We start from the raw sequence: 17,159 nt of genomic DNA, 5'->3' as shown, positions 1-17,159 counted from the left end.
CATACATATATAATACTCAATAAAACAAGTCATTGCTTTCAAATAATGAAAATAAATATGGGTTTCAAATAATGAAAACTGAAACAAAAATTGCAACAAAAGTATTTCATAATTGATAATCTTGAACATCAACAGCAAATGTAGTACTGCCTCCTTCACAGCATTCATGAAATCGAAGAAACTCGTGTTAATTATACAAGTCACACCTAAGATTGTTCATCAGAGGTTGATGAAATTGTTGCAGTACAAAATTTTGCGATTTTATAGCATCTATCTTTCGAACTTAACTAAAACAAAAAGTTCCGAGGACTAATATAAGTACGAAATCAGGAAATGAGTTTCATGCTTTTGAGTGTGTTTGTAACAAGTGTCAACTTTGCAGGAGCTTTTTCTTTGTAATCCTTCACCAAGGCTTCTGCTGTGAGATATTGTAGCTCGGGACTCTCTTTGTCTTCCTTGTTCCGGCCTTTAGTTATTTGGTTGATAGCAACGCTACACTGAAAAGAATTCCCGAAATAATATGAGTAAAACTGAAAGTATGACCACCATAGATGAGACACAAGCACTTTCTTAATCTTACCAAGCATAAGCCATACAGAGCTCTTGTGTTCTTCCCCCCGGTAAAATTAATGGCAGAAGCATAGTATTTTTTTGCCATTTGTAGATTTTCCAATCCACCCATCGTATAAAGAACCTATTAGACAACATACCAAGAGAATATGGGGTCAGAGTTCTAAAGTAGCACTACTGAGTAAAGCAATCATTCAATAGCAGCAAAAATTTGGAAGAGGACTCTGGTATTGAGACAAAAGATTTTGAAACAAATGGATGTAGCATGATAGATGTTTTCTTCAGAACAATGTAAAATATATGGAATTTCCTTGCCTCGGCGTAAGCTAGATGATGCAGAGGAACTGTTGGTTGGCATAATATTAGCTCCTCATAACAGTAGGCTGCTTGCTTGTACCTAATTAGTGGAAGAAATAATAAAACAGATAGTTACAAACAGAGTATATAGGATATGTTTCATTACATGAATGGTGATTAAAAGTGCCTCACATTTGAAGGGAAACATAAATCTCAGCAAGTTCTCTCCATGCATCCTGATCTGCCATAAATCTATCACATCCCACAACTTAATTAATGCATTGTAAAACCAAAAAGAAGCCAAAAAAAAAAGGGGAAAGAGTGACTATACCCTATACTCGAAGTAAAAGAGAAACCAGAGCTTACATTTCTAGGTACTTGTTCAGATATTCAACAGCGGTAGAAATGTTTCCTAGTGCCTTCGCCATGGCAATCATTCTCTTTTGTACAACCTATAAGAGAAAGTTAAAATTATTCTATGACAAGAAATCACAGAAGTTAATATCTTCCTAAAATCACATACAAAGAAATGTCAGTCCAAAAGAAATGCCTTCAAAATGCTGGAATTAATCATCTCTTCATGTTTGGCATAATTCTTTATTTTTACAAGAGTACATCTATATAAAACTAAACATTCATCATCCAAACCACAAGAAAAGAAAAGTCATTATTGATACTATTTCAGAAGCTTCCAATCTTACTTGATCATTTGGGTTCTCCTCTAAAAGGCGTCTGTAAGTTGTTTCAGCATCAGCCCATGCTCCATTTGCTTCAAGTAACATGCCTTCTAATCTGCCTAAGAATCATCACCAAATAATGAACATCCAGAAATAATAAATCGCTGATTGAGTTAGCATGCACAAAGCATATTCGTGCATTTGTATGTTAAAGAGGCTAAAGTTTTATTTGCCTCACACAGATATGCTGAATCAAAGAAGCATAATTTCAACTTGATATGAAAAAGAAAATGATGTTTTACCTTATCCATCAATATTGCAATTGATATTCAATAAATACTAAAAGCCCATTCCCAGATAGCATCTTATCCCAGAGTAATTCATTATCAGACAACTTTATCCACGATACAGATAAGAAACAAATTTCATTTGAAAAAAAAAAAATACAGAAATACAATTTCACATGATATATTATCTTATATTGTATTGGGTAATTACATATCTTCCACTCAAAGAGTAGTTACATAAAGTTATAATATCATTGTAAAAACTTTTAAAAGGAGGAGAATTTTCACCACTAAAAGGAGAACCGTAATTTGGTAGAAGTCCAGTGAGAAACCTCTCCATTGGCAACAGAATAACTAATTATTGATTGCTGGTTTGGCAATTGGCAAACATAGTGTATTACTAATGTTCGCATTCCATTCTAGTTCATATCAAGAACTAAAGGCTACTAAAAATGTTTTTAAGAAGGAAAGAAACAATAGATGATTAAACTTGCAAAGAACTTGTTGAGAACCACCCATTCCCATGTGGTAAATCTGCCAACCAACAAACGCAAAAGCACATAGTAATATATAAAGAAATAAATAAATTATTGATTTTCCATGTAGAACATTAAATTTTACTGCTTAGTAATTACGTATCAATTATAGCAACAAATATTATTTTTTACAATGAAGGTTTATTTTGGATCCAAGCAACACAAAAGATGTATATCAGAACATAGCAGCACTTACCAACCCTTGTGCTTCCAGGAAATTTATTTGAGAGAACTGATATACAATCCTGTGAAACAAGAAATTAGGCAAATTATGATGCATGCAAAAAATCAACAAGGATAAAACTTAAAACTACTTACATGATATAACCACAAGATATGTTGTCCTATAACACCTTTTCAACGAATGAGCACATTTGAGTAAAATATATAAAAAATAAGTTCCATTTTTCACATTATATATTAGACAAGAAGTATAAGGAGGGAAATTCAAACAAGTCAAAATGTTAATTAAGTAAATGATTGCTGAAATAAACCTCAACTAACTCCAGCCGAGGAAAAGCATGGTCTTCTGAACATGAAAGAAATAAGAAACTCAGAAACAAAATATGGACATTAAGAGTGAGAGTTCACCTTTGCAATATCCACCCTTTGGCAGTCCATAGCGGCAATAGCCACTTGCTCATAAAGAGTCCATTCTGCATCCAAAATTACAAAAGATTCAGTTTCCTGAAGTCTTTTCGTGCACAGTGAGTATATGGAGCATTATGCAGCGGCAATAATAATAAACATGCAATAATTGGTGGAGTAACAATCTAGCCGTTAAAGCCATTACACAACCTAGTTGACTTATCCTGATGGTAGGTAATTGGTATATGATTGTCTCTCTTGGTTGAATAACCATTAATCACAATCAACCTCATAGCATCTAAGGTAAATATTTTCTAAATAAAAAACATGAAAGAGGGCCTCCGTCAACAGAGTAAACCATAAGCATATCCACCATATGTTATTCCATCATCTATCATCAGAAAGGATGTGCTGCGCAAGCGTTTTGTAATCCATCACTACCACCTCACCACTTCAATACATGCCACTATTCAATTGTCACTATCAGTATAAAAAATTACTAATTGCTATTCAATCCAAATAGCGATCACCACTTCCATGGATATCAATTTGGCCTTCTGTTCCTATTTCCTATCAATCTCATACATACACAAGCACTGGTCTTTGCGTTCTAGTCTATTGTACACAGCAACCCACATACCTTGCTGTTTCAGCTCCCAACACTTTTATGTCACTTAACTCCTAAGTCGATCTTTATTTGCATCTATCATGCCAACTTTTAAGTGCCTTGTACATAATAAAAGCAGGGCACTGATGATGAAAATGAAAAATAAAAGGTTAACCAAAAACACGAAGCAGTGACAATTGATCTATATGGTTTTCGTAGCAGAGGCAAGTTTCCACTGTGTATAACCAGTAGACCACATACACCCAAACATAGTTACAAGATCAGAGCTTTCACCTTTGAAAAGCTTACCAAAAATCTCAAAACGAAATCTTTGCAAAAAAGAAAAAAAAAACCCAACTATTTACCGCGCGAACCAAACATCTATGATATACAGTTGAATTCTAATAACAGAACCACGAATGAAAAACGAGTATCTTGCAGTAGCGAATCAATCGAAAATTAATCCTTCAAACCTAGAAGCAAAAACAGATCAACTAATGAACATTAGAACAATCCAAATCCACGAAAGCAGGCAGTTTTGGGGACAAATCCTTCAAACGTGTTCAGATCTAGGAGCAATTAACCTCACCAAGAGCACCAGTACTAATGACTCCATGGTCAAAAGAAGAATTGAGGAAAAAAAGGCATCGATTCAAACCTTCAGTACCGAGGTTGGATCGGGCCTTGGGATTGTTGAGGATGAAGAGTCCGTGTTTGAGCACCTTGTCAGGGCGTCGAGCCTTGAGCTTGCGAACAAGGCAAAGGTACTCCCACGCACCACCACCGCCATTGTCGACCTGGCTCTCGATCCGATTCAGCTGCGCTTCCTCCGCCGCTCCCACCATCGCGATCGAAGTACTTCAATCCAACTCCGATCTCTCTCTCTCTCTCTTTTCCCCTTCGACAATGCGGGCCGGCGCTTTCTAAACTAAAAATATTATGCGCATATACCCTTGAAAATATTGATTTTTTTAAAAATATTTTTCATTGATTTTTTTTTCTTTTTCCGGGTAGATTTTTATGATTTTAATTTTATAATAATTTTTTACTCTTCCCTAATTGTTCCATGGCTATTTTCTGTTATGCTCTAATCTCTATATCCAATTTAAAATTATTATTATTTATTTATTTAATTATTCGTGTAAAAATAATATATTAAAAAAAATTGCACGAAAACAATAGAGGATTACAGTTTTTTCCCCTCAAAATATGTAATTAATAATAAATTAAATAAAAAGGTGGTTCATAAGGAAAAATTAAAAGTTCAGTGACAAAAAGCGAACAAGTCACAAGGATTATGAGATAATTTATCACAAATTTAATTTTAAATTGAAAAATATAATAAATGACATAGAATAGATATTCTAAATTTACAAAATTCTAAAAAAAAAGTCCCATAAAAAATAACAAATTATTTTTAATATTCTACTGCTAGACTAAGCCCAAGCCCAAAAAAGATTCTGGGCTGGATCTCATAAACACGTGCCAAACACGTGCCCAATCGTCGAACGAATACGAGCTTAATAAAGCTCAGAGCGAGAGAGAGAGAGAGAGAGAGAGAGAGAGTGTGTGTTCGAGTTCGAGAGAAGGATGGAAAGGGCGGCAATGGAGGTCATCGCCGATCGGCTCTCCGCCATGGATGACCTCTACTTTCCCCGTGCTTTCCTTGAAGGTGCTCACAACTCGGACCATCGGAAGGCCGCCCTTCTTGATCTCCTCATCCGCGATGCTCCGCTATTCCTCGGTACTAGTTTCATCCTCAATTTCAATCTGATTCTAATGAGAACCCTAGATCTTACTTGTTTTGTTGATTCGTAGAGAGATATGGATCTCGTCTCACGTCGGAGGAATTGAAGGGGTTCGATGTATTGGGGATGGATTATGAAGTGGGGTGGCATCTGAAGCGGATTCGGAGCGCGCGGGAGCCGACGGTGGAGGAGGTGAGGGTGAGGGTGGCGGCGGTGAAGAACCGGCGGCGGGCTCATATGGAGCGGCTGGTGCTTGCTGGGGAGTATTTCTCCGAGGATGCGATGCGGGAACGGGAGCCTTATTTGCACCATGAGCTTGTGGGGAGGTTCCAGGATCCAGTTGGGAGGGCGATGTCGCGTCCCGGGGAGAGGTGGTCGGAGACGCTTATGAGGAGGTGTGATGAGGCTGCGTTGGTGGAGAAGATTAGGGGCGAGCAGCAAAGGCGTGGGGTTGCTAGGAAAGATTGGGTTGGAGCTGCTGAAGAGGAAATGGAAGAGGAGGAGGAGGAGGAGGATGATGATGAAGAAGAAGAGGAGGAAGAGAAAGAGGGAAAGAAGGAAGAGGAAGAGAAGGATGAATTGAGCTCCTCGAAGGTAAAGTAGCAATTTGGCATGACTTCTCTTTCAATGCTACCTTTTTCCTTTCTTTCTTATGTTTACTGTTACTTACGAGAGATATTTTGTGAAATTCAATGTTTTTGATGATTAACAAACACAATTCGAGCAACTACTCACCAGATGAAAACTCTAAAAAGAAAAGCTAGTTTAAGGTTGTAAATTTTTTTTTTTTTTTTCTTTTTTTAATCTTTATAGAATTGGAATGTTAAGGTTTGTAGAATAAAGTATTTAGGTTCTAACATTTGTTCACCATTCTGAATTCAAGTTGGCTTCTGTTCAAACAATCTTGAAATAGGTATTTGTTCATTGTGGACTGGACATTTATTGCATGTTATGGTCTGCCTCTGGTATACTGGTGTGTGATTAGTACTAATCCTTTATTTTGATGCTCTGATTAATTGGTTATATGATTATGATAGCTTGGATGGAGTTAGTTGAATGAATGAATATGCCATGCTCAATCTTGTTGAGGAGCTGATGAATCAGGAAGTTGGCTGATGGTTAGTGTTATAAACTTATAATAATGGAGAATTTTTTGAGGACAGACAGACATTGGTTGCTGTTATTAAGATATTTTTGTGTCTTGGGGAAATGAACTGACGGACATAATAAGGGTATGCAAGGTGGATTTTTTGTTTTTTTTTAGTACTCCTTGTGGAATCATGTATGTTTACATGTTTAGAGAGTCCTGGATGATGAACAAATTAGGTCAATTATATCTACAAGTTCATGTTAATATGTTATAGCATGCTGTAGTTTTTGAGGACAGACAGACATTGGTTGCTGTTATTAAGATATTTTTGTGTCTTGGGGAAATGAACTGACGGACATAATAAGGGTATGCAAGGTGGATTTTTTGTTTTTTTTAGTACTCCTTGTGGAATCATGTATGTTTACATGTTTAGAGAGTCCTGGATGATGAACAAATTAGGTCAATTATATCTACAAGTTCATGTTAATATGTTATAGCATGCTGTTGTTTGTTCTGCCCAAGGTTTGAGCAGCAGGCAACATGAGGGGACAGTTAACAAAAATTCTTCAACCTTCTTCCCTGGTTATTCTGTACGTCAATTTTGCATTGGCTAATGGAACCTTCAGCATCCCATATAGATAGGTGTAAAAATAACCGTCTTCATGGCTGCCGCATATCCTTGTCAATCTTTGTACCTTCTAACCAATTTTCTTGCAAGTATTTTGCTGGCATTCCTCATTTTCAGTTTCTTTTTCAATCTCTGTAATTGTTTGTGTTGAACATACAATACCCTCCTTGATCCATCGCAATGCTTTTCTCATCAAGTGTCCGTTGTACTGCTCTAATTTCAATATGGCATCACTAATTCCTGATCTATGTGGCTCCTTTGTAATTATCAATAGGTAAGGAGTCTTACCTTATAGCTATGTGCCACCTTTGTAATCCTCAATAACTATGTGTTGTCAACATGTGACTGAATTTGAGAGTAGTTATCTTGAGTCACCAAGCGCCTTAGTTTGGTCAGCTCTGAGTTGCCCCGGGCACCAAGTTGAGCCCTTGCATTATTCTTAATGTATGATTATTTATGCCAGGCATGGATGTTGGGAGAAGTCTTGACCACTGTTTCTCACAACCCTGATGTTTCATCAACTTTTCTGGCAATCAATGCCATGCCTAAAATCATAGTGATTTATTGCGGAGTTTTTTGTTTTGCCCTAGTTCATTGGCAATATCTAATGACATTCTGTATGGAGTATTGTTCTACTTCCTTCTTATCTTATGCTTTTGAATCTGATGCAGGAACAAATTGATGGGGGTTCAAATGTCATCACAGCGCAGAGCTCCGGCGTAGAGTCCTTTGCACAAGCATTGTCTGAAGCAGAGCTAGAATATCATCTGGAACAGTTCACTCACATCATGCAACAGAAATTCCTGGCAGGAGAAGACACTGAATATTGGGACTACTCCAAAATAGATGATGATGAAAGACTGGATGATCATTGGATCAAGGAGGCCAATCAAGATGCTGAAGAGAAGTATTTTGATGAAGATGACTAACAAATACACTCAAATTTTCCCTTTCATCATGCTTTACTGACTAGTGTAAATAGCCAGGACTTGTGTCTCTATTCCATGATACCCAGAAAACACTCAAACTAGGTCATAAAATCTCTGTTTTCCATTTATTGGAGTTAGCTTGTGAAATCTTGTACATTTCTTCTATGCAAAATAATGATCTTATGCAAATGTTTATTCCATTAACACCATTGGATGAAATTAATATTCCATTTTCTCTCATGATGTTTATTACTGATCTATATAATTTTTTATAAAATAAATAAATCATAAATTTATTAAACAGAATAAAACAAGTACAAATAAAATAGATACTGGAACATAAAAAAAAGCGCCAGCCCGGAGAATAGATCTATATAATTTTTTTTTTAATGCAATTATCTAGACCTGATATTATTGGTGTTAATGATTAAAATAAGTGTCCAGTTTTTGTTCTTATAGACAAACTTTTGTTAATCAAATTTACTTATAAAAACCTAAATATATAATTTTAACATTTTGCATTTGTATAATTTTCTTATTTAACCAAAATAACTCAAAGCCATCTAGAAAATTATATTATGATTTATAAATAACTAAAACTAAATGACCATATTACCCTCGTCACCGAGGCATATCCACGATTTCACCCCTCTATCTCTATATCTCCCCGCCCGCCTTCTCTCGATTCTGACGAACCCCATGGTCTCCGCCCGTGATCCAAAACCCTAGAAATCTCCAGCCTCCAACGAAACCCTAGACTCAAACCCTCCATCAATTCTTTCCCCCCTTTCCTTTGATCGTCGCTGCCTTTGTTGCTCATGGTTTGCGTGCTTTTTCCTTGAAGATCTTGATGAAGGCTTTGTATTGATTCGAGTCTTTAGATATGTATAGGGATCGAGGAGTGAACGGCTCAAAGCCGGAAGCCAGCCCTTTGGACAGGAAGAGGATCAACAATGTCCTTGATAGGCACTTGGAGCGGGCCTCGTCGTCGACCACGAAGGGTTTGAATGGTAAGGAGAAGGAGCGGCTCCCCCTGACGTTGCCTGCCGCTGGGAAGCGCCCGGACCACCGCGACCAGCATCCTTCCCTTTCTAAGAACAAGTGCTCCGAGGGTTTGCTTCCCTTTTATTTTTGAAAGATTTGGATTATTTTGGAGGATTAATTGGTACGATAGACTGAAAGATTTAGGTCCTGTCTCTATGTTTCTTCTTTTTTAGGATTAACGTTTGATATATATGTATATATACCGGAATGGAATTGATTTATGTGAATTCTATGAGTTGGGAAATTCAAAACTTTTCGAGAGAAGGAAAAAAAAAATTACTTTTTGATTTTTCTGATTTTCTTTTGGTAGTGAAGACCTTGATTTTTCTGGTTTTCTATAGGTACTATAGGTAGTGAAGAGCTTGTCATTTCCTGGTCATCAACCATTGTTTTGTATGATTAGTGTTTTTGGTTCTGAGCTAAGAATCAAGATGTAACAATGCCTATTGTTTTAAGTGTTGAAAAATCTCTTTTTTCAGTATGCATTTTAATCTGCTTGTCTCTGTTGTCTTTCCGTGCTGCAGACGAATCTGATACTGACAGTGAAGAGTCAGATGTTAGTGGTTCTGATGGAGAGGACACTTCTTGGATTTCTTGGTTTTGTAACCTGAAAGGGAATGAGTTCTTTTGTGAAATTGATGAGGAGTATATACAAGATGATTTCAACCTATGTGGACTGAGCGGTCAAGTTCCCTACTATGATTATGCTCTTGATCTGATATTGGATGTTGAATCCTCCCATGGTGAGGAACTCATACTTTTGTTTATCAGCAGTATAAGTTAAATTTAACTTGTCTTTCCTGAAAACACTATGTCGGGGGTCCATTTGTTAATATTTGGTTCTTCATACCCTCATACGTTATGTTCATTTGTGGTTTTGATTTTTATATATGGCTTTGAATTCTTGCTTCATCTGGAATGGCTGGTTGCATATGTTGCAATGGCTTCCATATTCACTCATTTTGGTGAATAGATTTCTTAGAATGTGAACTAGCAAATTACTACTAATTGCATTTTGAAATTCCTGTATGCTTATTTGTTGTTTGTCTCCTTGCAATTTTCATTGTATGTTTAATTGCCATGAGGACTTAATATGATTGAAAACCCCATGAAATAAGCTAATTTTGGACAGACAGTTGGTGTGTAGATCAATCTCAGGCAAATAACTAGAGAAGTTCTCATAATGACAATGATGGCTGTGATACTAATAAATGGAAGAACCTGTCTATTAATAAAAAGAATTAAAGTGAATGCCTGTAAAGTTTGAATGAATTTGTTGTGGTCAGGCAATTATATTTTCATGAAGCATCAGTTGATAAAGCATGTGAATAAACACTTAAACAAGAAGATAGCATTCTTTTTTTCATGTTAAATCAATCAGTTGATCAACGTGGACAAATTATGGGAAAGACTTTCTGGTATATTAGACAGGAAAGCCATTAGCTTGCATCTTAATTTGGGAATGATGATTGTACTGATTTGGGTCTCCGTGTTTTGTATGCTTTGTATTTTTTATTTCTTGTTTGGAATTTATGATGGTATGTCATAAGCTTTGGCCTCTTGGTCAATTTACACCCGGATGATATCATTATTGTGTATGGGTGAGAATCACATTAGTTTGAGCTTTTTTGTAAGACAACTTTGGAGGAAACAAATTGATGCAGAGTAGCTTTTTTCATATTATTAGTATTATTTATTTGCTATTTTTTAGTACTTGTAGAGAATTTTAGTTTTTTTTTCCAGTTCGATGGGATAAATGTTTTCAAATTTAGGAACATTTTCATAGAAATATTCAACATTGGAAGTCTTATTATTGAAGATTTGTATGGCGGATCATGAATTGCTTCATTGTGTTCTTTTTAACGTCTGTGCAAGTCATATTAACTTGACAGAGTAACTTCCTAATGTATATTTAGTTACGATCTGTTTGTATTCTAGTACAGAAATATTTGCTTCTATGGATGTCTAGTTCTGTATCTTTACTTATATCTATAAAAAATTTGTTGACTCGCAAATAAACAGGTGATATGCTCACTGAGGAACAAAATGAGATGATTGAGTCTGCGGCAGAGATGCTGTATGGTTTGATTCATGTCCGATACATACTAACTGGTAGAGGGATGGCTGCAATGGTATGTTCCAGAATATGTGTTATTTTTCATTTTCCTTCTCTAGCTGTGCTGTTTTCTTGGCTTTCCAAGATTGAATTTATGTTGAATCTGCAGCTAGAGAAGTTTAAGAACTATGATTTTGGAAGATGCCCTAGGGTGCATTGTTCCAGCCAGCCCTGCCTTCCAGTGGGTCAATCTGACATTCCTCGCTCGAGCACAGTAAAGATATACTGTCCCAAATGTGAAGATATACATTACCCAAGGTCCAAATACCAAGGCAGTATCCTTTTATTCTCACATTTATTGAATCTTTTAATTTTTCCTGTTACAGATATATACTGCCTCTTTTGTGAATGATCTCATAACTTTCAAAATTTGCAAATTTACTTTTTTATTTTCTCATTAACTTTGTCAGGACTCTCCAATAGAAATATTGTCGGGTCCCTTTTTCACATTAATATATGTAAACACATTAGAAGAAATGTTTTCCAACACAATTCAAATGCCAAACCATTCAAATTGATCAATGGCATCTAAATTGTGAGACAAAAGTCACTTCATGTAACCTATTGATATAGCTGTGAATTTATGCCTCGCGCAAAAGGAAGCAAAATATATGGATCGACCCCATTGTCTCCACCCCGTAGGAACTACAAGATCCCGCACCCAACACACACACACACTCATATATGTTGATAGTGTGTTATTTCGGTTTATCTTTTATTTATCTTGAAATTTCTTGACAATGCTAGATATTGATGGGGCGTATTTTGGAACTACTTTTCCTCATTTATTTCTGATGACCTATGGGCACCTCAATCCGCAGAAACCTTCTCAACAATATGTTCCAAGAGTTTTTGGTTTTAAAGTTAGAAAGACCTAAAATTGAAGGTAAGGTTGACTGAGCATAGCATTTCCCTGGGCAGGTTGCTGCTCATATATTGAAGGAGATCATCTGGAACGACGAGGACCCTGATTTGCTACCGGTGTATCTCAACCATTCTGTTTTCCACACTTGCCCTCACCTAAGTTTGGTCCATCTTTATTAAAACTATTTTAGGGCTGAGATTTCTTTGCAATTCATTTTTAACCTATTTTATCAATTTCAATCTTGTCATTCTTATTCCACCCATGAGTGTATGCAAATCCTGTTGAGTTGATTGTCTTCCTTGCATTGAAATTATTTCTTGTTGTATTGAGTATGCATCCGGAAAAAAAAAAAAGAAAACCTAGGAAATACTATTGGTGCTTTCTTAAGCCCTTTTGCTCTGAACTTAGACCAGAAACATATGCATTTACCTGGAGGTCATTGGATACTTATTTATCATCATTGATGTGTCTTTTTTTTTAGCTTAATGCATGATTAAGCAGTCGTTGATGTGGTAGAGGACACGTCCATTTTATATTGCTCTGTTTCAGTTGTCACTTTTGTCTTTATCTGTGTGATTGGCCTGAAGCTCAACTCTTGTTTCTCGTGTTGTCAACTGGCAGCTAAGCATTGGCTATCTCTAATTCCTAGTACTTTTCATTAATTATTCTAGCTTATCTGTTCGCTTATGTGTTTTGGCATTAATTAAGTAGTGTCTTATTTCTTGGATTAAAGACCAATTGTGTTAGAAAAATCTTGGTGCAATTAACTTCAAAATCAAGAATAAAGAGTGCCTTTTATTAGATTTGGAAAATATGTTGGCTTTGAGATTTTTGTAGTAGCATGAATTTGTATTTGGAAGGAAATGTTTTGTTTTGTCAATACCACATCTTTAAATAGTTGAGGGGGTTCATATTCTATTTTTGATTTGTTCATATTTTTTAAAATAAAAAAATTAATGAGTTAATTTTATTTTTTAATTAATATATCAATGTTTATCAATAAATATTAATACAATATCTTATAGCAATAGTTAATGATTGTTTGTGTATTTAATTTGATTTTTGATAAAAAAAAAAAAACACTATTACTCCATGTTATTCTGTATGAAGCCTAACAATTAATTTTTTAAAATAAAAATACACAGATATTTGCCTTTTTTAAAGAATAAGACCAAGCATTAGAAAAGCAACAGGTATTCCTGTCTTATCCTGATCAATCTCTATCTACTTCTTGTGATTATTCAGTGTTACACATCATCACATCATACACCCCCTTCCTTTAATTATCATTCCAAAAACAAATTTATAATTTCACTCTACTTCCAAAATAATCATTATATATATATACATATAATTAAAATAAAAAAAATAATTATATAAATGGCCCACGGCCCAAGAACAACAACAAGAAGAAGAAGAAGAAGAAGTGATCCCATCTTCTTCATCCGCATCATCTTCATCAGATCCAATCATCATAAAAATCATCAGCAAAAGAGTCATCATCATCATCATCATCATCTTCATCTCATGCCATCCTTTGTTGTTCTAATGCCGCCATTATCCTCCTTCTTCTCCTTCTTCAGATGCATCATCTCAAGCTTTCAGAACCCCAGATCCGAAAACCCAGCATCTCTCCTTCCATCATGACTCCTCTTTCTCCCCCTTCTCCTTCTCCTCTCCCTCTCCTCCCCCACCACCACCACCACCGTCGCCGCCGCCTCCTCCTCCTTCTCCTCCTCCTTTCTTTTCCCATCCTCTACCTCCTTTTCTACTCCTCTTCCTCTTCCCTTCTCTTCGACCTCCTCTCCGCTCTCGCCCTCTCCTCCGCTGCTCTCCTTGTCTTCTCCGTCTCCCTCCCTCTTTTCCCCTCTATCCCCTCTCTTCGCCTTCTTCTCTCCCGCTCCTCCGCCGCCTCGCTCCTCCCCATCCACCGCTCCCGCCACCGCCGCCGCAGCTCACCTCCCCCTGTCCTCTGGTCCATCGGCAGCGAAAAACCCTCCCGCGATTCCTCTGACGCTAAGCGCCACTCCTCAGGCTCCTTCGTCCAGGCCTACAGTAACGGCGACGTCTATGAGGGCGAGGTTCATAAGGGCAAGTGCTCCGGTAGCGGCGTCTACTACTACTACATGAGTGGCCGCTATGAGGGCAATTGGGTTGACGATAAGTATGATGGTTATGGCGTCGAGACTTGGGCTCGCGGGAGCCGGTATCGCGGCCAGTACCGCCAGGGCCTCCGCCATGGTTTTGGGGTCTATCGGTTCTACACTGGCGATGTGTATGCTGGAGAGTGGTCCAATGGGCAGAGCCATGGTGTTGGCGTGCATACTTGTGAGGATGGGAGTCGCTATGTTGGGGAGTTCAAGTGGGGTGTCAAGCATGGCCTTGGCCACTATCATTTCAGGTGGGAAATTTTTGATTAGTTTTCAACACTTTCTTCATGATTTATTCAGATTTGGTTATTAATTTGCTTGTTTTTTTTTCCCTTGATCTTGATGTATTCTTCTTTCAATAGTGTGTATTTTTAGGTGCTTTGAGACTTGAGTTGTTGATCTCTTGTATGACATTTTTCTTATTGATTGAAATTTTTGTTTTCGCTGTATAGCATGTGGCAAATTATTTTTTTGACTGTGAAATGAGAGGTTTGTTGGAACTATTGGGTTATCATTTCTCATATGAAACTGATAGAAAAGAACAAAATATAGTTGATGGCCATTAGGATGTGGTTTGTCCCATGAAGTTCTGTGTGAATATTTGCATTGAGTTTGATCATCAGTCTACTCGTTTTAATTAAATGCATGAATCATTTGGCCATTTATTTGTTAATGCTGATGGTTATAAAGAAAACTTGATTTTTGAATCATTGATGAAATTGTCTTGTCTTCTTTTCTGGTTCTTATAATAAATTATGTGGGATTTGGTTCTTGTAAAGTGAAAATTAGGGATTTGGTTCTTATTCATAGATTGATTTTTTTAGTTATGGCCCCATAGCAGAATATTTGTAGGAAGGTGTTTATGGAGGAATAATGAGCATCCATAATTTCTCGCTTTTTTTTTTGCCTATTAGAGTATCTTGTAGTTATGGCTACCTGATGCGCAGGCCCTAAGTTGGTGCCTATTGACTTTTGACATTGATTGAATCTTGACCGAGTTCAGGGGTAGAGAAGCTTGATGGTTAAGTATGGACCAATTTGTATCATGGCATATATGCTTGGTTGATCCTAGATTGGAAATTGGTGCCTTGACCAAAGTCAGGATGTAGAAGCTTCATGGCTAAGTGTCTACCAATTTAATTATGACATATACTAAGTTGATTCGAGATTGGAAACTGGTGTACAAATGTGAGAATTAAGAGCCAAACAGTTGTTAAAATTTTAAACTGCATACATTAGTAGAAAATACTCGCTTTTTAAAGTCAAAGCCTATTGTTCAAATTAATGGCGGTGAAATTGTCAGATTGTTTTGTGCACGAATTCAAATCATGGGAGGACGTTTCAAACACTTCTTAATGTGGGTGAGAATTTTCATTTTACGGAAAGGCAAAAGTATAAGTATAGCTTGCTTGGTTAGTGGGATATGCCTTTGTCCATTGGGGCAGTCATGGTATGTTTATATAGAAGGTAATATGCTGCAGACACAATTTTTGCACCTTACGAATTGAGTGACTTGCTTTTAGTTTTTTATTTTTAGTTTTTAGGGGAGAATCTATGTTGATTTCTATGGTAAGAGCGTCAACAATCCTGTCTGAGTTTACCATGATGCTAAGGTAAAAAGTCTTGAATGAGGCTGCTTCATGTATAACATATGCCAGCAAAATTTTCTGTCCACATATTTGTTTTTGCAATAGGAATTTAACCTTTTAGGATGCTGTCAATGAGGAAATGAAATAGCTTCGTTATATAACAAAACACATGTGAGAGATACCTGAGCCTCTAGAGCTAACATTATGTCTGTACTTATGTATGCAGAAATGGGGACACCTATGCTGGAGAGTATTTTGCAGATAAAATGCACGGGTTTGGAGTCTATAGTTTTGCAAATGGGCATCGATATGAGGGTGCCTGGCATGAAGGAAGGAGGCAAGGCCTAGGGATGTACACCTTCAGAAATGGAGAAACGCAGTCCGGTCACTGGCAAAACGGTGTTCTTGATACTTTGAGCACTCAGAACTCCCTTCCTGGCTCACCAATTGCTGTGAATCATTCAAGAGTACTCAACACTGTGCAGGTAATAACAACATATCATAAAAGTTTGGTTCCAATAAGGTCTTAGAAACTCTAAACTTGAAATTCAAAACGATCACTGTGAACACATGCAACACAATTATTATATTAACTTCAAACATGTTAATATCTTGTCTCTTCAGGAAGCACGACGGGCAGCAGGGAAAGCATATGATGTACCCAGGGTTGATGACAGGGTAAACAAAGCTGTGGCAGCCGCGAACCAATCTGCCAATGCAGCAAGAGTTGCAGCTGTGAAAGCTGTTCAAAAGCGAGTCCCGAATAATGGTGATGACTTTCCGACTCCAATCGTGTGACTAAAACAGTTTTCCCTTTTATGCAACAGCATTAGACATCTTCTCTAAGAGTAATCATAATCCAAGAGAGCAGCATAGAATTCTCCGGCATAATTGCAGTATAGCAACGGACCTTGTTGTTTTCTCTTAAGCTCTTTTACAGATAGTTTTACATAAAGGAGTGCTGTCTTTTGTCGCTCTCGGGTTGTCGAAGAAGACAACGGATCGAGTGGCATTGTTTGTTTTTCGTGGTTGTTCTTTTCTTTATATTTTTCTAATTTTGTTTTCTCTAAATGTAACATGTAAATATGTTTTGAGTGATCATTCTGAGGTGAAAGTGCCACTGAGGTGAAATAGCAGGGTCTCTCCTCTAATCTGTAAAGTGTTTCTGTAAGTCAATTTGGTGTTGTATGTGAAAATGGAAACAGTTTATTAGTATCAATCATCATTAATCGCATGATTTTTCTTTCTTTTTATCAATTTTTATACTAATTTTTTTTTTCATATTTCCATATGAAGGACTTCCATGAAACTTGTTATAAATATGTATCTTTATATAAATTTTTAATAAATGAGATTTCGTTAAAACGAGGGGTTGTTTTCATAAATTTTCCAATAAAAATAAAACTCAAGTCCGCTTCTATATAAAGCCCGGTCACCA

The 17,159-nt window shown here is 36.8% G+C and overlaps 4 protein-coding genes across 4 annotated transcripts; 3 read left to right on the top strand and 1 right to left on the bottom strand.

Moving 5' to 3' along the window:
• Positions 1–90: 90 nt before the first annotated feature.
• On the bottom strand, positions 91–4,487 carry LOC120263103 (ER membrane protein complex subunit 2-A-like). The gene is made up of 9 exons (XM_039271249.1): positions 4,221–4,487; positions 2,959–3,023; positions 2,564–2,612; positions 1,569–1,663; positions 1,234–1,319; positions 1,060–1,119; positions 886–967; positions 581–694; positions 91–497 (listed from the first exon to the last, which is right to left on the bottom strand). Exons 1-9 carry the CDS (start codon positions 4,405–4,407, stop codon positions 327–329), a joined length of 909 nt encoding a protein of 302 aa, XP_039127183.1. The 5' UTR covers positions 4,408–4,487; the 3' UTR covers positions 91–326.
• Positions 4,488–5,102: 615 nt separating this feature from the next.
• LOC120258083 (coiled-coil domain-containing protein 97) lies at positions 5,103–8,146 on the top strand. Its single transcript, XM_039265461.1, has 3 exons — positions 5,103–5,306; positions 5,381–5,904; positions 7,700–8,146. The coding sequence occupies exons 1-3, from the start codon at positions 5,153–5,155 to the stop codon at positions 7,955–7,957; spliced, it is 936 nt and encodes a 311-aa protein (XP_039121395.1). The 5' UTR covers positions 5,103–5,152; the 3' UTR covers positions 7,958–8,146.
• A 472-nt stretch (positions 8,147–8,618) lies between these two features.
• On the top strand, positions 8,619–12,379 carry LOC120263650 (casein kinase II subunit beta-1-like). Its single transcript, XM_039271618.1, has 5 exons — positions 8,619–9,069; positions 9,526–9,744; positions 11,024–11,133; positions 11,227–11,392; positions 11,865–12,379. Exons 1-5 carry the CDS (start codon positions 8,841–8,843, stop codon positions 11,993–11,995), a joined length of 855 nt encoding a protein of 284 aa, XP_039127552.1. The 5' UTR covers positions 8,619–8,840; the 3' UTR covers positions 11,996–12,379.
• Positions 12,380–13,464: 1,085 nt separating this feature from the next.
• LOC120265202 (junctophilin-1-like) lies at positions 13,465–16,968 on the top strand. Its single transcript, XM_039273090.1, has 3 exons — positions 13,465–14,383; positions 15,948–16,206; positions 16,346–16,968. Exons 1-3 carry the CDS (start codon positions 13,566–13,568, stop codon positions 16,517–16,519), a joined length of 1,251 nt encoding a protein of 416 aa, XP_039129024.1. The 5' UTR covers positions 13,465–13,565; the 3' UTR covers positions 16,520–16,968.
• The last annotated feature ends 191 nt before the right edge of the window (positions 16,969–17,159 follow it).

This window comes from Dioscorea cayenensis, chromosome 1, assembly GCF_009730915.1.
Source record: "Dioscorea cayenensis subsp. rotundata cultivar TDr96_F1 chromosome 1, TDr96_F1_v2_PseudoChromosome.rev07_lg8_w22 25.fasta, whole genome shotgun sequence".
Lineage (NCBI taxonomy): Eukaryota > Viridiplantae > Streptophyta > Magnoliopsida > Dioscoreales > Dioscoreaceae > Dioscorea > Dioscorea cayenensis.
Note: the sequence above shows the minus strand (reverse complement) of the source record. Positions and strands in the feature narration are given on the sequence as shown.